Source organism: Triturus cristatus, chromosome 9 (assembly GCF_964204655.1).
Source record: "Triturus cristatus chromosome 9, aTriCri1.1, whole genome shotgun sequence".
Taxonomy (NCBI): Eukaryota; Metazoa; Chordata; class Amphibia; order Caudata; family Salamandridae; genus Triturus; species Triturus cristatus.
The window spans coordinates 40,427,751-40,452,393 of record NC_140592.1 but is presented as its reverse complement, the minus strand read 5'-3'; the positions used below and the strand labels follow the sequence as shown (position 1 = coordinate 40,452,393).

Sequence of the window (24,643 nt, the reverse complement as noted above, 5' to 3'; positions counted from 1 at the left end):
ACTTTGGGGTACCTGCTGTACTTTGCAAGCTCTCTCCAAAGCAGTTATCCATTTGTGGATGTCATCCCCACACTTGTAGGGAGGGACAATCTTGCTCAGGTTTCTATTATCATAGTTCCTGTCTCTATCCTTCGGGATATTGCTGCCACCAGTGGGTTCTGACCCACTTAACTTTTGCTCTCTAGCCAGAGCAAGCTTCTCTTTGGCAAGGGCAAGTTCTTCCCTCTGAATCCTCAGATTAGCTTCCCTCATTCTGGCTTCATGCTCCTTTCTCTCAGGGGAAGTCATTCCCCTGTGGGAGGAAGCACTAGAGATGCTAGAGACATGGGAGTGGATGGATTCCCTTGAAGGGGATCTGTCCCTCCTGCTTCTCTGTGTAAGCCCACTTGGGGGTCTGTATGGGGGGCATCCCATGCAAACTCCCATGTAAGCTTAGGTTAGCCTGGCTAAGTCTTCCTACTTGGCCCTGGCTGTCTACCTCTTCATCTGAAGCCCCATCTGACTCCTCTGTGGTGGGTAGACCCTCCTTGGTACCTAGGGTACTGGCCTCTGAGGCCCTAAGAGCATCATACTCCTCTAGGAGTTGCACTAGCTGAAGGAGGGTAGGGTTTGCACCCTGTTAACTTTCTGGAGGTACACAATTGTCTCATCTCCTGTAAAGTTAGGGTATCATATCTAGAGGGGGTCTTCTTCAGACCTGCCCCTCCTGAGAGAGCATCTTCTTGATCTCTTCCCAGAGACATGATCTAGTGAGGGTGTGGTGTGTGCACCTACCTACACTAGTTGTATCTACTAAACCTCTCTGGTAGTTGTAGTCAGGGTGTGTTACTCCCTTCAACATACAACCACTAAGTCCAGTAGGACTTAAGTATTTATAATCTATGTTATATGTACCTAGACAATATCTGCGTGATCTTTCAATTAGTATCTCAAGATTACAATGGTATTACAACAGCAAGCTCAGAACCCAACCGCTGCTCACCAATGTGAGAAGTTGGCCTGATATATGATGTCACTAATTCTAGTGTACACCTTGTATCAGTCCAAACAACCCTTATGGTGATTGGTTGTAAAGTCAACCTTATAGACCAGCTATCCTAGTGGTAGCATGGACAAGAGCAGTCTTAGGCTAAACTCTGAATGGCATGTGAAGCCAGCTGTGATACCATATATAATCCCTTCAATACCAAATGAAAGGACACCACAACAGATATATATATATATAAAATAAAGTGTATTTATTCTAGTCAAACCCTCAGCACTCTTTATGAGATTAGAGGTAAGTAAAACACAGTCTTATATAAGCATACATTAAGTCACAGGTAAGTAATACAGTTAGGCCCTAGGGGCCACGCAAACCATATACTAAGTAAGTGGTATAAGGACCACTGTCACAGAAATAGGATAGGCCTAGGCTTAGGGAATCGCTGGGGCTACACTACACTAGCAACAGTTAGGAAGTGGGAGGCCCACGGGATTCAGGTGCAGAGTGGAAACACTCACGCGTAATGCGTAAAAGTCAATAGAATCACTAGCAGTTAGAAATAAGCAGTTTTAGGACACTTCTGGTATAGCTAGAAAGTCGAGACTCGGAAACTAGACCCTAGGATAGTCAATACCCTTGTGAGCACCGAAGTACCCAAGTTACCTAGCCCACGGGCTGCGGGTGCATAGGTGTGAACTTGCGTCGGGTTTCGTCGTGGACTTCTATGGATGCCTGAAGGAAAGTTGCTGACAGGCAGTCAGTGAAGAGTGTCCGGTGGATCCCAAGGCTGGGATCAAGAAGAGAGGAGACCTGCAAGCAGAAGGGACAGAGTCAAAGTCACTAGCCAGTGACCACGTGGAACCAGGAAGGAACCAGGCGATGTCGTGAAGATTGCAGGTGAAGGTGAAGCTTGTCGCTGCAGCCACGAGGACCAGGGAACGTCGAGGGCGAGCTGTCCCACGAAGGCTCTTGCTGTCAGTGGCGTCGAAGTTGGACTAGGACTCACCAAGCTTTGGCAAGCGGAACCCACGAAGAACGGAGGACTTGCTTCTGGTGCAGACCAGGAAGGTCTGGGGTGCTTCTTCTTTGCAGAGAAGCGGGAGCCAGTCTGGAGGAGCCAAACCAGCGCTGAAGATTTCAGGGTGCGTCGTCACAAAGGCCACTAGCCAACGGGCAAGCAACCGGACAGACGCGGCAAGCAGGAAAATGCAGAAGGGCCACACGCAGGACTCGTGGAGTGTGGGGGGCTGATCTTCGGTGCAGATGGTGCTTGGGGCTTCTCAATCCCCGGTACACAACTTCGAGGGTGCCTCAGAAGCTGCGCTTGAAGATACTAGCCACTTTTCCCAGGTAGCCGGTCCCACGTCTCTCGTCACCTCCACGGATCTCAGCACGGCTGTGGATGTGGATCAGGGTCGGAGAAGTCTGGAAGTCAAGGCTCTGGTCGGGCTCTGCAGTCGGTCCCTCGTAGAACTTTAGCAAAGCAAAGGGTAGTCTCTTGATGGTGCCTGTTTGCACAGGGTAGCCACTCCTTGGCCACAAGGGAGATTCTTCAGTCTTCTTCTTTCGTCGAATGTCGAAGGTCCAGAGTTTCTGTTCAAGTTGCAGGTTCAGGATAATCTAATCTCCTGGGGCCCAGCTATCACTCTTATCCAAATCTGGGGGGCTGGGTTACCTGCTAGGTCATGCCTTATGGGTGGGACCTGGGAGGGGGGTGGTTACACCCCCTTCCCTTTGTCCAGTTTCGCGCCAGGACTGGGGCTTGAGTGCCCCAGCACCGGTTTGAACTGGACTATGCACGGGACACCTTGTGTGCCCCAGGCATGTCTCATTCTTTTCATCCCTCCCTGCCCCAATACACTAAGGCCTGTCTGGGGTGGTGCTCGCACCTCCCAAGGCAGGAAACCTATTGTCCAAGCCTCCCTTGCCGGGATCACTCCCAGCAGCAGGAGGTCAGACTCGTGTCTGTGGCAGCAGCATCCATTTTGTGATGCTGGGGCTCTGGTTAACTTTAACCGGGTAAGTAGGTTACAACATGTCTTCTCCCTCTAGAAGGGAGGGATAATATCCTCATCCCCAGAAATGGGATGGGGGTATTATTCCAAAGTGTTAGACACCTTACACGACATGTTTTGATAAAGCCAAACCATAGTTACCATAACCGTTCAACCCCTTCAGCGCTGCGCGGATTCCCGCGGGGTGCTGAAGGTTCTGAGCGCGGGCGGGGCCATGACGGAACGGTTCCGTCATAAGCGTCGAAGGGGTTAAGATTATAAGGCACTTTAAGAGTATATGGTAGGCTATATCATAGAACAGCTATAAGGACATGGTTCCGAAAGCTGCAGACAGGCTCAGCTCATGCTAGAGCACCATCTCACATGTTACCAAGCACTCTGCCTCCAGGATTGTTAAGGCCTGCCATAGGAGTGGCTGATAGGTACACATGTGTCTATATGTAAGTTAGGTATAGGAATACTACACCTAAGCAAGGGGTGATTACACGACCTTGCCCCAGCTGAGTGATCAGCCAGTTGTGTCATAATGGAGGGCCAGGCCAGGGGTGGCATAATACATGCTGCAGCCCCTGGTAGGCCTAGGGTACACCTATGCCCTGGGTACCTAGGGTACACTGGCCAATAAGGTGATCCTATCCAAATGGGTTATGCACCTAAAGTACATAGTATTAATTTAGAGTGAGAACAGCAGGGCTGTGGGTCCGATCAGCAGGCCCACAGCCACATCTAAGTCGAAAACCAGTAAAGCAAAAGCAAAAAGTGTGGGTGAACATAGAAAGCAGACCCTACTCTCCTACACTGTACACCAGGTTCGTGTACACCTCTTGCAGAGCTGGCTCACTCCTAACCTCTAAGCAGGCAGGTCAGCTTCCAGCCTCCTAAGGAGGGTGACTGCTATTCTTCCAGGTCAGACTTCAGATGAGGTCCCCTCATTTCTGGAAAGCTGAAGGTCAGCAGACTACATCTTTGGTAACAAAGCAGTAATTTGGATAGCACCATCTTCCTTGGCCAAAGAATTTGGAACTGGAACAAGTGGGTCAACCGCTCCAGCATTTTGTATTTTTTTTTTTAAACTGATAAGGGATGAGTATTCTTGGTCTTCCCTTTCAGAAGAGTTCTGGGTCAGTACTTCTTTCATGTGTCCTTTACAGGCTGTCATTCATACTTTGTGCCTGACGAGAACCAGGGAGTGACCACTGCGTCTTCCGGCCTGGTCACCCCCACGCTCCTGTGCCTGCTCCCGCAGCCCCAGCCACCTGAGGGCCGCCGAGCCCACTCCAGCTTTCCCGCCGCCCCAGCCCGTGGCCCCGCCCCCCCGCCAGCCGATTGGCTCACGCTCCCCGCAGACCCTCCCGACCGGCTCCCTTCTTAAGGGGAGCCTGACCAGAACTAGGGAGTGACCACTGCGCCTTCCGGCCTGGTCACCCCCACGCTCCTGTGCCTGTGCCTGCTCCCGCAGCCCCAGCACCCGAGGGCCGCCGAGCCCACACCAGCCTCCCGCAGCCCCAGCCACCCAAGGGCCGCCAAGCCCGCTCCAGCTTTCCTGCCGCCCCAGCCCGTGGCCCCGCCCCCCCCACCAGCCGATTGGCTCACGCTCCCGCCTCCCCGCAGACCCTCCCGACCGGCTCCCTTCCTATGACTTCCCCAGAGCGACCGCGCAGCGGACGCGCGCAGCGGGAGCACAGATTGAGCGCCGAAGGTGCGCCAAAGGTAAGCCCGTCTACGCCTGGACCGCGCCCAGCGCCAGGACCCCTGGCCCCCGCAGACGAAAGCCCACCCGCCGGACATACGACGCCGCCACCCTCAACGCCGGCCGAAGCCCAGGATGCTACCGAGCCACCCCGAGACGCACCCACGGACCCTTCTGCTGCAACTCCTGCAAGTTGACCTGCATCCGGACCTGCACTACTCCAGCACCAACCAAGACCAAGACGAGCAACAGCAGCAGCCACCTGAAATGCATCCTGCTCAACACCCGCTCCGTCCACAGACACGCCGTCGAGCTCTGGAACCTGCTCGACACCACAGCCCCAGACGTCCCCTTCCTCACGGAAACCTGGATGAACGCCTCCTCAACGCCCGACATTGCCATCGCCATCCCAGACGGCTACAAGATTATGAAGGGACCGCATCAACCACACCGGAGGAGGCATCGCCATCATCCACAGGAATACCATCCGCATCATGACCAACACCGACTACACCCTCGCACCCGCCGAGCACCTGCACTTCCAGGTCCACATCAACTCCAAGACCACCCTCAGAGGCACCCTCATCTACAGACCCCCGGGACCACGCACACAATTCAGCGAAGACATCGCCGACTTAATCAGCCCACACGCCCTCCACTCCGCTGACTACATCCTCCTCGGGGACCTCAACTTCCACCTGGAGAACAACAACGACCGCAACACCACCACCCTGCTGGACAACCTCGCCAACCTCGGACTCAAGCAGCTGGTCACCACCCCCACCCACTACGCCGGACACACACTCGACCCCGTCTTCTCATCCAGCAAGGACATCGCCTTCAGCCACACCACCGGACTCCACTGGACGGACCACAGCTGCGTCCACTTCAGAAGGACCACGATCCACCACCACCACCAGCAACAGGTTGCACGCAGAAGCTGGAACAAGATCACAGCCGACCAGCTCGCGACCGCCCTGAGCAAGAACCCACCCACCAGCGCAACGAACCCCAGCCAAGCAGCCACCAACCTCACGAAGTGGATCAGCGACTGCGCAGACGACCTCGCCCCTCTGAAGACCCCGACTAGCAGACCCGGTAGCAAGAAAGCCCCATGGTTCACCGATGAACTCAAGAGCTCCAAGAAGAACTGCCGAGCCCTCGAGAGAACCTGGCGCAGAGACCCAACACCGGACAACAGGACTGCCCTCAAGCTCGCCACCCGAAAACACCACCAACTCATCCACGCCACCAAGAAAACTGCATTCAAGGAACGACTGGACAACAACGCACACAACAGCAAGGAACTCTTCAACATCGTCAAAGAGCTCTCCAACCCCAACGCCGGTAACAACGACATCACCCCTTCACAAGACCTCTGCAACTCCCTCGCCTCCTACTTCCACAACAAGATCGCGGACATACACAACAGCTTCAGCACTCAACCGACGCACGCCACGACCGAACCACCGCCCCCCACCACCACCCTCCGCGCCTGGACCCCGATCAGCACCGAAGACACCGTCCGCACGATGAACTCCATCCACTCCGGATCTCCTACCGACCCCTGCCCTCACCACGTCTTCAATAAGGCCGACGCTGTCATCGCACCCCACCTGCGGGACATCATCAACACCTACTTCGACACCGCTACCTTTCCGGAGAGCTGGAAGCACGCCTAACTTAGCGCTCTACTAAAGTAGCCATCAGCCGACCCCACCGACCTCAAGAACTACCGCCCCATCTCGCTGCTCCCGTTTCCAGCAAAAGTCATCGAGAAGACCGTCAACAAGCAGCTGGCCTCCTTCCTCAAGACGAACGGATCCCTCGACCTCTCGCAGTCTGGCTTCCGGGCCAACCACAGCACCGAGACCGCCCTGATCGCAGCCACCGATGACATCCGAGCTCTGCTTGACAACAGAGAAACAGCGGCCCTCATCCTCCTAGACCTCTCCGCGGCCTTCGACACTGTCTGCCACCGTACACTAGTGCAGCGTCTCAGCAACGTCGGAATCCAGGAGAAGGCACTGGAGTGGATCATCTCCTTCCTCGCCGGAAGGACACAGAGTCCGCCTTCCCCCGTTCAGATCTGAAGCCACCAAAGTCATCTGCGGCGTTCATCAAGGCTCCTCGCTCAGTCCAACCCTCTTCAACGTGTACATGAGCCCCCTCGCAGACATCGCACGCCAGCACAACCTCAACATCATCTCCTACGCCGACGACACCAAGCTGATTCTCTCCCTCACCAACGACCCCGCCACCGCCAGAGCCAACCTCCACGAAGGGATGAAAGGTAGCCGAATGGATGAAGAACAGCCGCCTGAAACTGAACTCTGACAAGACGGAATTCCTCATCCTGGGATCCTCACCCTCCGCCTGGGACGACTCCTGGTGGCCCCCCGCCCTAGGCAGCGCACCCAAACCAACAGACCACGCACGCAACCTGGGCTTCATCCTGGACTCCACCCTCTCCATGACCAGACAAGTCAACGCAGTCTCCTCGTCGTGCTTCAACATCCTGCGCATGCTACGAAAGATCTTCCGGTGGATCCCCACAGAGACCAGGAAGACGGTCACCCAGGCCCTCGTCACCAGCCGTCTGGACTACGGCAACTCCCTCTACGCCGGAACTACCGCCAAACTCCAGAAAAGACTTCAGCGGATCCAGAACGCCTCAGCACGACTCATCCTGGACATCCCCGTCTCAGCCACATCTCCGGACACCTGAGACCTGCACTGGCTCCCGGTCACCAAGAGAATCACCTTCCGTCTCCTCACCCACGCACACAAAGCCCTACACAACCAAGGCCCAGGATACCTCAACAGCCGCCTCAACTTCTACGCTCCCAAACGCCAGCTTCGATCGACCGGCCACGCCCTCGCCACCGTCCCCCGCATCCGAAGAGCCACCACAGGGGGACGGTCCTTCTCCTTCCTCGCCGCCATGACGTGGAACTCCCTCCCGACCCACCTCCGCCTGACCCAGGACCACCTCGCCTTCAGGAAGCAACTCAAGACCTGGCTGTTTGAGCAGTAGCGGACCCCCCCCTCCCCTAGCGCCTTGAGACCCTCTGGGTGAGTAGTGCGCTATATAAATGCTTTGATTGATTGAAAGTGGTACTCCTCACAGATTGGTCTCCATAATGGACCAACAACAACAAAACCACAAGCAGATGAGAAATTTCTACATCTGCTACACTTTACAGTAATCAAAAAGGGATTAAAAGCCTCGCCTTAACAGACTGCAGTGCTACCCTTCACCCCCACCATCTACCAAATGGACTTAAGCAAACCTCTAAAGGGAGCCCTGTCTCCTCTGTCTTCCACGTCTGTGTCTTTCCTCCAGCTAAAGGAATGTCAAGAATACACTTACCATCTGGGAAAATAATCTTAAACTCATCTTGTACACATGAACCGGCCCAGGGCTTTCCAAATGTAAGCCACAGGCTTCCATGACTGGTTCATTCATACACCAGTTATGCAACATGCAAACCTCACATACATATACGCAAACATGCTCTGGGATGTTATCTTTAGACTGCAGATTAGTATGTAGCCACTCAGCAACAAATGAAAGTACACTTGGTGCCCCTCCAGATCCGAAACCAGACTCCTGTCAAACAACAGGCCTGTGCCTTTATGCACAATCTAGATTAGTGAGAGGCTAGGGCCAAAATCAAAAACCATGTCAACCATACTAACTAGTGCCCCACATTTTAAGTAATACAATTTAGGTTTAAAAAGGATGTTTTCTGATGAATGTACTTTGCTTGGACAGTCAATGTGAAATGGCTAGCAAAATACAACTGAAAAAGTTCTTTTCATTAGGCATGATTTCCTTGAATGAATTTCAAATTTGAAAGTACACCAAGTTGTGTTTGAGGAATCCACCGTTCATGAACAAGTTAACTGGAAAGCAGGGGGCTGAAGAGCATGATGAAAGAATAGGACAGTTGCAAATTCTGAGTTTTAAAAGCTGGTTTAACAATCTAGAGACTCTGATCAACAGACTCCAGCCCTTAGTGACACCATCCACATACAGCCTCATCATGCCAACTGGGTGAAAACTATCAGACGGCTGGGAGAGAATATCACCCACTCAAGTGAGAAAGACAGACTCCAGCCTTTTTGATAGGGCAAAAAAACCTAACATTTCCAAAACGTAAGTCACGGGGCGTTAGAAGTCATCAGATGACCCTAGCTGTCCTACTAATGAAGCAGTGGTTAGTTAGTAAAATCAAGTACCATGACATCACTGTGAAACTCTGATGCCAATTTCACGGGAATGTGCAAATAACAAATAATCCAGAAGTTCACAACAGGCAAGTGGCAATATCACCCTTTGTAGGAAACTGGCTCTATATGTACTACACCAAAATGAGGTATAGTGTGTATATAGTCCAGGTGACCCCAGAGGTAGGTGGTGGAAGGGTCTACTCCCCTCTGGAACTTCCAGCTTACGTCTTGGGCCCATTTTCCAGTTGAAGGCTATGAGGACTTCCTCATCTGAGGACCCCTGCTACACTGGCAACCCCTGGAGCTACACTAGTCCCCCCTGGAGCTGTACTAGGGGCTTTGTTTTTAGGACAACTAGGGTCCTTGGTGTGATGTCCTGCCTTTTGACAGTTGTGACACCATACTCTGTTGGGATCCCAATTTATACCTTGGTACCCTGTTTTAGTTTGTGAGGCGTCTTTGGGTCCACCCTCCTGGACAGGGTTTTGGGAGGCTACCTGGGACTCCTTACTTTTATCTTTAAGGGGTTCACTGTCTTTCCTCTGGGGAGGTTTTGTAACTCCTTTCTTTTGGTCACCCCCAGTGGATGTCCTAGTTACCCTTGTTTTGACCCAGTGGTCTGCCTTCTTTCCCAAATCTTGGGGAGAAAGTAGACTTCGGTCTACCAGATACTGGTGCAACTTTTCATCAATGCAATTACTTAATGTGTGCCTTCATAAACAGGTTGTAAATTCCATTTAAGTCAAGCACATTGTTTCCAGTTAACCTGCCAACTATTGTTTTTACTGAGTAGTCTACAAAATCAATCCAGGATCGGTATTGGGTTTTGTGAGCCCCCCTGAACCAATTCTGTACTCAGTTGTGAGTCCAAATGCCTCAGAGTTCTTCATGAGGTCATAGGACCCAGCATCTGCCCCAGAAAGAGTCAGGAGTCTGTCTCTGCAGTTACCAGAGAACAGTTTCCAAAGGAGTGCCCCCCAGAAAGTCTTCTTCACCCTTCTAGCTTCACAAGTCCTCTCAAAGGCTGTGAACCACCTGGTGATATCATCACCCTCCTATTTAGGGACAATCCCTTTGGGGATTTTAGGATCATAAGATTGCTCTCTATCCTCATTATTTTGATTGCTGCCACCATTGATGGGTGCTAAACCCATCTCCTTTCTTTCTCTCATTAGAGCCAGGAGTGTGGACTCTAGATCTAGTGTTTTGGCCAGCCTTGCCAAAAGGCTGTCAATGTCCTCACCAAAAGCTGAGCCACCTGTGTGGCCTTTAGGTCCCCAAAGGTTGATTCTTGGCAGTAAGGGAACAGGGTTCCTTTCTTCCCTAGGTAGTGATGGAGGTGGGTACCTTTCTCCATCCTCCTCAACTCCTACTCCCTCTGACTGATCACCATTTTCAGAGGGGTGGGCCTTTGCATACACAGCTCCTGGAGCTTTTGTTTGGTGGGATGAGGGCCCATTGGTATATGTTTAATTTTACATAAGGACCTTACTTCCTTGACAGACAAGTGAAGGCAAGGGGTGAGGTCAAGCTCCTCAACCATATCCTGTATGTCATTATGGTTATCTTCACTAGTAGCTGGGTTCCGATTGAGACATTCTAACAAAAAAGTTCTAACCCCTCTACCCTGGACTACAGTGACTTGATTTTCTAAAATTCTAAAGGGACTTAAGCAAGGCCCTAACAAGACTTTCAGTAGTTTGGTAAAAATGCCAATTTGAAAAACTCAGAATTCTAAAGGCAATTTAAGAGTTCTGTTGTGCGATCAGGTAGTAACCACGTAGTCCAACAAATGCAAGTTGTGCATCCCACCGCTGCCACCAATGTAGGAAACTGGCTCTATATATACTACACCAAAATGAGGTAGTGTCTTTAGAGTCCAGGTGACCGCAGAGGTTAAAGTTAGATACAACCTAACTCTCTATTTGTGGTAGAGTGGTCGAGCAGTAAGGCAGTATCAAAGGACAGTGTTAAGCATTTGATGTACACACTCAATCAAAATGAATTCCCACACTCAAGAACTGAACTCTAGGCCAATTGTTTTTGTATAAAAAATATACTGTTTTATTTTTAGAACCAAGCAGGCCTGGCACAGGTAAGCATTAAATACTTTTCAGTAATAAGTTGCTGAATATAGAACACTTTCAAAATGCATAGAAATTGTACTTTGTTTGATTTACAGCGGATGCAGTAGGTTGCAACACTTAGCAAATACAGTACATTGAAATGAATAGGCTTTTTCAGTAAATTACAGGCAAGTTACTTTTTACATTGCTTTTTTAACTCCGTGCTGGACACCTAGATTCAGCACTGGGACATTTCCTGCAAACAGGTAAGTAAATACATTTGGGTTATTTGTGTGATTTATAAAGAATATTTTTAGATTTCAAAACGCCACACTTAAAAACTTTTTGGAAGAAAATTGTCAATGTTATCCTATGGAGGAAAAACAATTATCGGTTCACATGTAAGTAATCGACTGGGGGAGTTAAGGTTCTGGGGTTAGACTCAGGGGTCCCCCAGGGTCAGTGATGCACTGTTGCACCCTCAGCGGCACTACGGCGGCCGGGTGCAGAGTGTTGAGGCCCATTGTTATCCAATGGGGGATAGGGGGCCTCCGGTTAATGGCTTCTGGCAAGCAGGCCACTGGGCTGTGGGAGCAAAACTCCTAGGGTTTAGGTCAGGGCAAATGGAGAAACAAAGGAGCACAAAAGGTGCACCCTCAGCGTCACTGGGGCGGCCAGGTGCAGAGTGCTGCTTCAACGTCGGGTGCCCGGTTTTCTATGGAGAACCTCTGGTTTGCAAAAGCACTGCAGGCAGGGAGACGAAGGACTTCTGGGTGCGACCACCACTTGGAGAGGTAAGTTGGGAAGTTAAGGGTTGGTTAGGCAAGATCGGTTTGGGCACACAAGGCCGTGGGGCGTCTGGTGCAGGGGTGCCTTTTGGGCTCATATCTTCTTACCAGCTCCTGGTAGCAGTTAGGGGGACCTTCTGGATTTAGGCTGCAGGTGTCAGCTGGAGGCTTGAGGCAGGTCAGGGGACGTCGTATCTCGGGTCAGGATTGCCAGGGTGACCTCCTCGTGGTGTTTTTCAACTCTAGCTCGGGCCGGGTTCGGTTGGTGGGCTGGATTTGCGGTCTTCGGCTGCTGCCAGAGGTTGCTGTTGAACAAATCCGGCGTTCATGGGAGAAGTAGTCTTTGGAAGTGAAGGCAGGCAGGTCCTCCGGGGTTTGAGGTTGCTGGCTGCAGGACACACCGGGATTTCGAGGGGAGACAGGCCTGTAGTGCTGGGGCCAAGTCAGTGGGCGTCTTCCTCTTGTTAGCTGGCTGCCCGGCTGTTCGGTCCTTTTTTTCGTTTCTGAATCTGAGGAAGCAAGGTTCAGGGTGGCCCCTAAATACTAGATTTAGGGGTGTTACAGGTAGGTAAAGGGCAGGGACCAATGGGTCCCTTCCCTGGGTGGGTACACCCCTTATCGTGCCATGCTCCAGTGGGAGGGGGCAGGAGCCTGTCCCTGGTTGTCTAGGTCCCCCCCCATCTTCAAGATGGCAGGGACTCAGTTGTGCCTCACCTCGCCTCCCCTAGAGGGGTGGAGTTGGCAGAGGTGGGCACACCTCTTTCCCTCACTTGTTTTTCCCGCCGGTTCTCCCGCCGAAAGTAGGGGGGGGGGGGTAGAACCAGTGGGGACCAGTTGCTAAGAGCAGCAAATGGTTTGGAGAGGCTCCCAAAGGCGGCATGCCTTTGAAGCTTCCCCTTCGTGAACCCTGCCCCTCCTGGGGAAGGAGACTTGGCACCTCGTCCCAGGATGTGCATTGTTTCAGGCCCCCGAGAGCAGCAAGCTCTAGACCCAGGGGTCCACAAACATGTCTGTTGATGGCAGCTTAACCCCTTCGATGCTGCGCAGATTCCGCCGCTGTGCTGACGGAATCTTGCGCGGGCGTGGTCATGACGGAATGGTTCCGTCATGAGCACAGCTCAACCGTGGGTCATGACGGAACCATTCCGTCATGAGCACCGAAGGGGTTAAGCAGCCAGTCGGGTCACTTATTATTGCAACTTGTAGAGCGCACGGCTACCTCCAACGCAGGTGGGTTATTTTTCAGGGGACATCTCTGAGATGCCCTCTGTGTGCATTTTTCATTAAATCCCACTCTGGCATCAGTGTGGGTTTAATGTGCTGAGAAGTTTGATACCAAACATCCCAGTTTTCAGTGGAGTCATTATGGTGTTGTGGAGTTCGTAATGACAAACTCCCAGCACGATATACTCTTAATGGCAGCGCTGCACTTAAAAAGCCCAAGAATGGTCTTGGGCACTGTAATGGTACAGGGCTCATGAACCTGTACCCTCACCACTGGCATAGTGCACCCTGCTAGAGGGGTGACTGATCTATGCCAGGGCAGTGGTTTTGTGGGCATGGCACACAGGGATGTGTGCCATGTCGACTCTTCACTTTTTCCTGCACCAAGACACGCAGCCTGCGCGTGTGTGTGTGTGTGCGTTCTCGTGTGTGTGTGCGTTCTCGTGCGCGTGTGTGTGTGCGTTCTCGTGCGCGTGTGTGTGTGCGTTCTCGTGCGCGTGCGCGTGTGCGTTCTCGTGCGCGTGTGCGTTCTCGTGCGCGTGTGCGTTCTCGTGCGCGTGCGCGTGTGCGTTCTCGTGCGCGTGTGCGTTCTCGTGCGCGTGCGCGTTCTCGTGCGCGTGTGCGTTCTCGTGCGCGTGTGCGTTCTCGTGCGCGTGTGCGTGCGCGTGCGCGTGTGCGTGTGCGTTCGCGTTCTCGTGCGCGTTCTCTCGCGTGCGCGTTCTCGTGCGCGTTCTCTCGCGTGTGTGTTCGCTCGTGTGTGTGTGTGTGCTCGTGTGTGTGTGTGCTCGTGTGTGTGTGTGTGCTCTTGTGTGTGTGTGTGCTCTTGTGTGTGTGTGTTCTCTTGTGTGTGTGTGTTCTCTTGTGTGTGTGTGTTCTCTTGTGTGTGTGTGTGTGTTCTCTTGTGTGTGTGTGTTCTCTTGTGTGTGTGTGTGTTCTCTTGTGTGTGTGTGTGTTCTCTTGTGTGTGTGTTCTCTTGTGTGTGTGTTCTCTTGTGTGTGTGTTCTCTTGTGTGTGTGTTCTCTTGTGTGTGTGTTCTCTTGTGTGTGTGTTCTCTTGTGTGTGTGTTCTCTTGTGTGTGTGTTCTCTTGTGTGTGTGTTCTCTTGTGTGTGTGTTCTCTTGTGTGTGTGTTCTCTTGTGTGTGTGTTCTCTAAGGGTGGCACAATAAGTTTTGGGGAAAGAACACAGGCCCTGGGAACCTAATTGGCAGGGACCCAGGGCGCACCAAGAAAACGTGCATCAGTAGTCTGACAAGGGGGGGGGTTACTGCAACAGAAACCCACTTTCCTACACCCTTTGCTTCTCAAAACATGATACGAGAGCCAATCTATCAGCTTAATGATCTGATCACAAGGAAGATGTGTGAGGGCGTTCTGCTGTTGATTTCCTGCAGGAACAAATTATGCAGAACAATATTTTATAATTTGTTTTAGAAGTCTGCAGTTTGGCTGTAAGTAGTACAGTTACAGCACTAGGAAAGCAAACTTTAACAGAACAAACAGGGCTAAACTATGAAAAGTCTAAACACAAAATTGTCCGAGTAGGATGAAGAAAACTGTCAAAAGGACAATAAATGCTGAATGGCACTATTATTGGAGTTGCCAGACAACAGCCACTAATTCTAACCAGAGAATAGGCATACCGCATGCCCCATCCACCCACCTACCACCAGCTGCCCCATGAACTGGAAATTGGGGTCCTTAAAGAAGAAAATACCACCTTTTTAAAAAACCATTCTGTGCCATCATTGTTAAAGTATGCCCATAGCAGTTTGATGTGGTGCTTCAGCATCTTCAACTCCTTACAAATATAGCAACATTCACTTCAGTTAAAATACCTTTTTTACTTCTTTGTAATATTTCGTTTGCTTCTTTTAATGTCACACCAGCTGGCGCAACCACAAGATCTTCACGTTTCGTCATGATCTGATAAAAAAATGGAGGACAAACATTGGGATTTCATTTTTTTTAAACGATTAATGGTTAAGCAAAATGCACATCAAAATTCAATTTCAAAAACATCTTCACCATTCCAATTTTATTGATTAGACAGGTTTGCAAAGACTATGCACAAAAAGCCAAACCACCAAGCTTTACTGCCCTTGTAAACTACCAATCTTGCCCGAAGTGCACATGCAAGTTACTAACCTCGTGAAGAAGAAGATCGTGCTCCTCTTCTTTCAGGAAATCAATGTCTCTGGAAGATATTATTCCGACAAGTTTACTTCCCATCTTCCCATTATGCGTGATTGGAATTCCACAGAACCCATGTCGGGCTTTTGCTTCAAAAACATCCCGAACTCGGTCTTTGGGACTGAGGACTACTGGGTCTGTGATAAATCCCTGTTCATATTTCTAAAGAAAAAAAAGGTCTGGTTTAATTTTTTTTTATACAGCACTTGCCAGACCCAGAGGAGTGTTGGAGTACTTAAAATACGTTTCACTGAAAGGCCTGGCGCAAGCTAAGTCTGCACAGTTATGTGGACAGTATGTACATTTGCAATCAGCAGCAATCCAAATGTAAGGCACATACAGGAAATCTCCATCAACATTTTAGGTTTATTGCCATGACAGCATATAATGGTATGCCAGGTTTAGCATTACTTGGGTGATGACAATGGACAGTCTTGTAGCTGCAAACAGTCAAAAGCAGAATGTACAAGAAATGGTAATATATAACCAATTCCACTCCAATCACAATTCAGATTTAAAACAAGCATTCATGGAAGAGGGAAAATGCATCCAGTGCAGATGCTGAAATTTTAGAGATATTTTACCGGGTAGTTCTACATGATATTTTAGGATCATTTGCTTTTTAGAAGAACTAGTTAGCTGTAACTCTAGATAGCAGGTGAAACTGCCACTACAATGCGGCCGTTTCCACTCATAACATTAACCACGCAGCATTACAACGCATGCGTGGTTACCACAAATAGCCTTTTCCACGCACACCTTTACTACGAGATACGTAGTAAAGGCATGTGTGGTAAAGGTAAGGGGGCTTGGGGGGGGGGGGTCTCCCCACCCCCCAAAAAAATGAACGGGCAAAAAAAGGGGGGTTGGGGGGGGGGGGGGGGGGGGGGGGGTCTCCCCTCCCCAAAAAAAACTCACCATTTGAAGTTGCGGTGTGAAGGAAATGAGTCGTTAGAGGAAACGGAAAGACACTTCCGGTTCCTCTTTACAGCATGCGCCATGACGAGAGGAGAGGTAAGGGGGATATTAGTATTTAAGATATATATATATATATATATATAGATATATATATATATATATATATATATATATATATATATATATATATATATATATATGGGATGAGGGGTTTGTGTAGAGAAGGGGTAAAATATTAGGGTTAAAGGGAGGGGTATTTAATAAAAGGGTTTGTGGGTGGGAATTGGAGCAGTATATGGAAATGGGGAAGTGATCTAGATAACCTTTAGCAAGAACATGCCATTAACATGTATGGTTTAACAACGAAAAACGTAAAAGCATGCGTGGTAATGTTATTTTTGTCGTAAAGGTTATGCGTACAAATGGCATTCTCATAACGCATGCGTGGTAAAGGCATACGTTGCAACGGAATGCGTTGCAATATACAACTGATAGCAGAGCTTTCGGTGTGTATCTAAATAGCCCGACACATGCAGCTAGGAATTAAAATAATCTGCTCCTGCCATCACCCTAGAAGTACCAAGGTATCTCTCCATCACACCACCTACCCACCCAATGTATTTGCTTATTACACAATGCTGTCAAAAACAACTTTACTTCAGTAAAACCGCAACACAAATTTCACAAAAGTTAAAATATCTGTGTTATTTGAAATTTGTATAGTTAGGCATGATCAAAGTAGAAACTACTTGATGGTACTTGCTGCATATGTGGCTGCAAGGCACTCATGTCCATGAGAACACAGCCCAGTGAAACACTGGGAGGTAACTCGCTATGTACAACCACTTCAGTCTCACTTTTTCTGAAGGCAGTGCCAACTAAGGATTTCACTCAATGACCCATGTGGAGTGTACAATCCAATGACTAACGAGTCTTGAGGTACAGTGCATCATCAGCAGTCCCAATATCCAGCGACTGGAAGCCGACCCTAAAGAGTAGGCTGGACACTTTATATCACTGTTTACTTTCAGTAAGCAAGCATGTCTTGCAAAGTATTGAAATTAAATGGTTAATATTCTCACACTGATTATATTACTTTAAAATGACAATAGTCTAAAAGACCTTTTACACTCACTACTGCAAACAAATAACTAGAAATCACAAGTTAATATTGTTAAATGGAGAAGGAAAGAAAGTTACTTGGAATCCTAATTCTTCTATAAGTAAACTCTCCTAAGTAATAAAAAGGTAGAACATCTCCCAATAGGTGAAAGTGCCAGGAACACTTTTTAAATAAAATGGATATTAAAAACATGCCTAGATAAGCATTTACTACATTTTTTTCTATAATCAAGCAGATACAAACAGAAAAACATTAGACTAAACTGTTTATTACAAAACAAACAGAAAAGTAGGAAAAAGTTGTAACTAAGGCACATGCTACAAAATACAGGATAGTACAATATGTATTCACAAAACAATTGTCTCTTATTTGAGGATTTATTTTTGGCCACTTTGCCTCTTTTCAAACTTCATTCATGCTTAGCCAACATGTGTTTCGTTCTCTTAGGGTTTTCACACTACTTCATCAGGGCTATCTCACCTAGGATCTCTTAATGGCCGTTCCTCAGCTTCCGGTTTTAATTCCAAACCAGATTATCTGTTGCACAATTCACTGTTCAAATCAATAGTGTGTCTGTACATAGATCAGTAATTTACAAATCACGGTCCTCTATGTATAGTTGCACCTTTCAAGAATTATCGACAGTGGGAGATTTCCCTTTTAATATCAGTCCAACATCCCAGCTTTAGACTGATACTGAAGGGGAACTCTCCAGTTGTCTAGATCCCACAAATCTGAGGAGGAAGTCAGCCAGCAGTTGTATAACTGCATGCAGGAGCAAGTTGAGGAATAATCTTCAGAAAGCTCTGGTCATTAGCACCTCAAGACTCCGTTCTGGTCAAGGATGTTTATGAACTCTGTCCTAGGCTACTCTTGGTGCCTTGTACAGGAATGACATGATTCAGGTCTTAACTAAGCTTTACAATGGAGGTGTAATCTCTTCCTCTGAAATCTGGATACGAATGATACACTGCTGGAGAGGGCTTAAACGTAATCTCATGTGGGACAGTGGAAATGTAGGACGCCATGGACCCTAGTAATACAACAAACAAATGGACGGAAAGCTGACAATGCATACATTCTCCCCCAGTCAAGAGATCTGGGTTAAATCCATCGTTCTTTTGCCCACTACACCACCCCAGTTTAGACATGGCCATATGCAAATCAGTCTTGACCCTGTGCCTCATGGGAACAGTCCAGCCCGAACTGCCAAGCCATGTCTTCCCTGGACCGGAATCAAGCATCCTAGGACCGGTTTCTGGCTATCAGCCGTCATCAGCCAGGATAGCTTGACTCCAGTGGCGTAGTGAGCACGGGTCCCACGTCTGGGAATACCCATCCCACTTAGGGCGAAAAGCGTTACAACAAACAAATGATGGACGGAATGCTGACAATGCATACATTCTCCCCCAGTCAAGAGATCTGGGTTAAATCCATCGTTCTTTTGCCCACTACACCACCCCAGTTTAGACATGGCCATATGCAAATCAGTCTTGACCCTGTGCATTCTGTCCATCCATTGTTATTTTTGCATTTGTCACCCCGAGTGGGAAGGGTATGCTCAGACGTGAATCCCTTGCTCTCCATGCCACTGGAATCAGGCTATCCTGGCTGATGAGGGCTGAAAGCCCGAAACCGGTCCTAGGATGCTTGTTTCCAGTCCAGGGAGGACCTGGCTTGGCAGTTCGGGCTGGACTGTTCCCATGGGGCACAGGGTCAAGACTGATTTGCATATGGCTGGGTTCAAACTGGAATGGCATGGTGAGCAAAAAAACGATGGATTTAGGCCCAGATCTCTGTACTGGGGTGAATGTATGACATTGTTCTGCATTCTGTCCATCAATTGTTATTTTTGCATGGACCCTAGTAAGGCGTTTACTTGCCCGACAGACATTTTGATTGAGGGCTCTCATCCAAAGGAAACTTCCTTACACTGCTTCCAATGCTGCTGCCAGATAAGACCGAACCTAAAGACCGAACCTAAATGGAAGTTACAGACTCAGAGAGCCTTTATCAGTCTCTAGGGAAGACTAGATGAATATTCCTCGAGGTCGAAGTTGGGCTGCTGCTGCAACCAAAGTTTGAGACGCAGATTTCAGACCAAAAGGAAATCGCCACGTAATGGTAGTGCGAAATTTCTAATATACACCTTACATACCTCTTGAGCTTTTTTCATATAGGAATGTGGGAGTAGGCATCCTGTGAGTCTGGTGTACACATTCCATCACTTTGCCTGTGAGCAGGGAAAAATGTGAATGAGCGGTTTAACATTTTCACCCATTAGCTCTTCATCGATCAAGGACTTTTCTGGATTCTTCAAGACTTTTTTCAGAATCAGAAAATATTTCAAGTAGGCGTCTCTCCATTGTGAGGGGAAGAACTGGTTCTATAGCACATATCAGCAAGGAAGTATTGAACTGCCATAAGAGGTTGCACTTAAGAGTTGGATGGCTGAGTGACTCAATATTCCCTTAGATCGTCTTTTTGGCCTCGCTGATAATGTAGATTGGCAAATTCAGAGCAAATAAACTCTATATGTGAAGTGTCCAGTGCAACAGCCATTTCACATGTGCAAATTAAAGACTCGCAGTCTATGGCAAATTCAGGGCAAATAAACTCTATATGTGAAGTGTCCAGTGCAACAGCCATTTCACATGTGCAAATTAAAGACTCGCAGTCTATGCCATCCTACTAACAGCTGAGGGAACAGATTTAAACAAAAATAGGACTGTAGATGCCCGTGCAAAACTGGCATGTCTAAAGTCAATACAGCTCTAATTTTCTCATTGATTTTACAATGGCATAATGGGTACAGGATTTTTTGAATATGCATTTCGCCCTTTTTTCCCCCATTCGCATTAGCGTGTAATGCCACCTTGGCCCACACAAACTATGTTTTAGTAATTTGCTCAGGGTCAGAAAGAAAGATTTGGTCTACCAAGATCACTCAAAAGACTTTTGACATAATACAATCATGGACAATATTGACTAAAATCCAGGCCCAAACACAGTCTTTCAGGATATTTCTATTAAACTTTACAAATTCTGATTGAAAAATAATCTATATAATCAGAAATAAATCCTGCCCCCAATTCTTCATGCACTATCTCCACTGGCATGCTCTGGGCTATCCTCAGAATCCTCCTAAAAAATGTGTTTTCCGCAATTTGAACAGGATGACAAGGCTTGTGCCCCAAGATTTCGATCCCATGTAAAACTGTTGGGACACACTTTGCTCTACAAACATCTAATATAGATGTTGCATGTATATGGCCAAGGTGCCTGGCACAGGCATATCAATACTATGAGCAATCCCATTAAAGGTCTTCACATGGTTACTCATCAACAGGTCCCAATTAATTTTGCTGTCCAGCCAAATGTCTAGATAACAAAATGAACTGGTATTACCAACGTGGTGTCCATCGATCCCAAATGTTTTAATTTTAACATTTTTTCTACCTTCCACCATGGTACAGGACTTTGAAATTTTTGTTTTTAGGCCCAGGTTATCCATAAATTCATAATAACAATCTAGCAAGAGTTGCAGGCCATTAGCTGTGCGCACAAGTACAGTGTCGTCTACACAGAATAATGCTGGAACCGGCCTCTTGTCAACCATCTGGACATTCTTGCACTAGGCCACTAAAAATCTCTGAAGCGGATTAATATATATTATAAAAAGCAAAGGGGCTAAAATACAGCCCTGGCGTACTCTTCTCCCCAGTTGACAGTGTGTTGTGAATACCCCATTGGGACTGAATCTTACGGAGTCCTCCAGCACAGTTTTAATCTGCAGGTTTCATTATTCATCTGTGATCTGTGAGGCTGAGAATTTCCAGCTGTGCACCCGGCTTCCAGATGGGCAGGTGCAAAGATAAGGAGTGGTGCAGTGATGCAATGGCAATAGCCAAATGCTGCCAACTATGCGCTGAATCCACCGGACTTGAGGCGAGGTAAGAGCTTTATAAACCATCTCATTAAAATCCTGCCTCTGATGTTGCAGTTGGACGTTGAAGGATTAAAGGCTTTCCGTGATTTTCTGACCACAACAGCCCAACAGAGCTGTTGCACTACATATATTTACTACAGTATCCAAAGTACCACATTTTCTTGCCAGCAACAACCACACTCTTATTTTCTCAATCGGGTGGTGTCTCAGGTGACTAAGCTATACCATCAAACAAGTGGGTCTATAGAAGAGTCCCAATTGGAATCCGACCTCAACAAATCCCACTGAGTTCCCTTATATGTTTGCGCAGCTGTGGAGTTAATGCATTTATAGTAGCAGAAGTTAGGCATTTGTCTTTCCTAACCTCCCACAAGCCTGGTACCACTGAAAGAAGAGGTAATGAAAACACTTGACACTATGTTATGTTATGTTATGATGAATTTTTAGCGCACATACACCGGATTGGTTTCTTGGCGCTACTTGGGTCAGAGACCAGGGAAATATGAATCAGTGGGTCAGTCGAATGCTTGTTTGAAAAGCCAGGTTTTTTGCAGTTTACGGAAGGCCGTGAAATTTGTACAGCTTTTGATCTCTAGGGGTAGGGAGTTCCAGTACCTTGGTCCCAGAAAGGCAAACCTTGATCCACCAAAACGCTTCTGTTTAAAGGGGGGTATTGTTAGAAGATGCTTATGGGTGGATCTCAGATTGCGGTTTGGAATATATCTGGTGATTAAGCGGTCAATGAACTTAGGGTTTTTTCCATTCAGAGATTTGAATATTATGCAGCCCATCTTAAAGGCGCACCTTTGTGATATGGGGAGCCAATGTAGTTTTTTGAGAAGGGGAGAGATGTGTTGACGTTTATTTTCTTGAAATATCAATCTGGCTGCTTGATTCTGTATTAATTGTAAGCGATAATTGAGGTAGGCTGGGATACCAAAATATAATGAGTTAGCATAATCAATATGCGAGATCACCATGGCAAGAATAGCTTGTAATTTTGCCTCTTGCGTTAAGAAAAGACTAATTTTCTTTATTTTTCTCAATTGAAAGAAACATGTAGATGATACTGATCCTATTTGAGTTTTCATGGATAGATCATTACCGATAGTGACTCCTAGAGTTTTGGCATGCTTGGAGGTTCTCCTAGTTCATTTGGCCAGAAGTTGGGGGTCCAGTGATTTAGTGAGCCACCCGTGAGGATCAGTTCAGTTTTGTCTGGATTCAGTTTCAATTGGTTGCTGTTCATCCAGTCACGAATGAACAGCATAGTTGTTTGGAATTCAGAGATGGAGTCCGGGGAGGCATTAATGGGGAAAATCAATTGAAAATCGTCTGCGTAGTTAAAAGTCTGGATATGTTTTTCTTTTAGTGCATGAACCAGGGGGAGAAGATACAGATTAAACAAATGAGGGGATAGGGAAGATCCCTGGGGAACTCCACATGTATTTTTAATCATGGGGGTTGAGAATCCACCAAGGCATACAGCTTGTGAGCGATCTGTTAAGAAGGATCTGATCCACTCAAGAGCAGCTCCTTTGATACCTGCGTCTCCGACACGGTCGAGCAAGATGTTATAGTCGACCGTGTCAAAGGCTGCTGATAGGTCCAGTAGTACCAGTGCTTGGGGGGAGACCCTTGTCCGCCTTTTCTCTCAGGGTGTCCAGTACAGACAAGACTACTGACTCTGTAGAGTGGGCTGGACGGAATCCTGCTTGGTGGATATCCAGGTATTCAGACTGCTCCAGAAATGCTGACAAATTTTTGGCTACATGTGCTTCCAACACTTTGGCCAAGTAAGGGAGCAGCGAGATTGGGCGATAATTAGTCAGTGTTTTAGTATCTGCCCCTGGCTTTTTTAGGAGAGGAATAACAACCGCTTCCTTAAAGGTCTGAGGCACCTGACCCTGTACTATTGATTTATTTAGAAGGGCCATGGCTGGTCCAGGACAGGTGGTAAATACTTCCTTTAAAATCCAGGGGGGACAAAGGTCCCTTGGGGACCCAGACTTGACTTTAGCCAATAGGTCGTTGAAATTTTCCTGAGTTATTATAGGGAATTGTTCCAACTTGTCAGGGTTCGCCGGTTTTTTGGGGTATGCAGGACTTGGACAATGAGGGATATTCGATTTGATGGTTTTAATTTTTTCTACAAAGAAATTATTTAAAGAGTCACATATGGATTGGTAAGGAATGGGTTTAATCGTTCTCTCAGGGTTGGAGAGTTCATTAACGATTGAGAAGATTTCTTTAGATCGATTAGTGGAGTTAATGATTTTGGAGGAGAAATATTCTGCTTTGGAGGCCAGTATTGCTTTTTTGTACAATCCTTGTATGGTTAAATACGCAGATTTGTCGTCAGATATTTATTTCTCCATTTCCTTTCTGCTTGCCGCAAGGCAAGTTTTAAGTTCTTTAGTTCGATAGAAAACCATTTCTGGGCCTCATGTCGACGAGTGTGTAGGTTTTTTTTTAGGGGAGCATGTTTATTACTGGCTGTCAACAGCCAGTTTGTAAGGGCATTCTCGCTAAGCTCAATGGAGAGTTGGTCCGCGGGGATGGTGTTGACCAATGACTCCAAGAAGAGACTAGAGAGTCAACATTATAACCAACAGTGATATCCGTGCTGCTACCAGTCGAAAATTCAATGAAGAAGCTCCCCTAACCGAGACATCATGCAATGTAGGGATGTCACTCACTGGAGAGATACTAGACTGTGAACCTACCAGAGCAGAGCATTTGCAAGAACAAAATGGAGATGGTAAACGGATTATTCTATGCTTGCTTGTTGTGCTTGGATACTCAACCCCTAACAAACTGAGGTGTCTTATGGTAAGAAATACCTCAGATCTTCTGGGCATCAAAGACAACTTTATCAGACATTAAAATATGCCTTGATACCATCCTTGGGGGAAGTGGAAGATTTAGAGTCTGAAGAAGAGTTTGCAAATTATCTTCTGACAGAACAACAAAAGTGGAGACCCCAAAGGTTGCGATGTTTAGTCAGCAGATTGAGAAAGCCTCAGTCTTTCCTTAATGGTCAACTGAGGTTCTCTACGTCAATTTAGGCGACGTTTTATGGTGTCCCAATGCAATGAGTGCTGCCGGTGAATGATGTATCAAAGTTGAATGACTAGACAATCAAAATTGAAGGTAATACTGCTGTGCAGTTGGAGAGCATCAACATCCAAGACTTACTACTTCTGTGGCAGGGCCCAAAAGTACCCCATCGCATGCAGAGTCCCTCAGGGTTCCATATGGACTGTGATCACTTTCAACCGCTATATGAAACTGTTTAGTGCTCTTCTCACAGAAAACAGCATCATGATACACCAATATGCTAACTACACTTGAAAATCTCCTCTGCCTCAGACAATCAATGCCACAAACGCTGCCTGCACATCATTCAGACCTGTATGTCTAACCCCTACCTGAAGTTCAGCCCAGAAAAAATAAATT

At 47.8% G+C, this 24,643-nt stretch overlaps 1 protein-coding gene across 2 annotated transcripts in view; it reads right to left on the bottom strand.

The window, feature by feature from the left end:
• IMPDH2 (inosine monophosphate dehydrogenase 2) overlaps positions 1–24,643 on the bottom strand; it is a 340,575-nt gene that overhangs the window by 262,328 nt on the left and 53,604 nt on the right. For both annotated transcript variants that reach the window (XM_085624345.1, XM_085624344.1), the window contains exons 5-6: positions 15,150–15,356; positions 14,840–14,927 (exon numbers count right to left, since the gene is read on the bottom strand). In XM_085624345.1, coding sequence (XP_085480471.1) covers positions 14,840–14,927; positions 15,150–15,356 — 295 coding nt within the window. The remainder of the gene's footprint in view (positions 1–14,839; positions 14,928–15,149; positions 15,357–24,643) is intronic.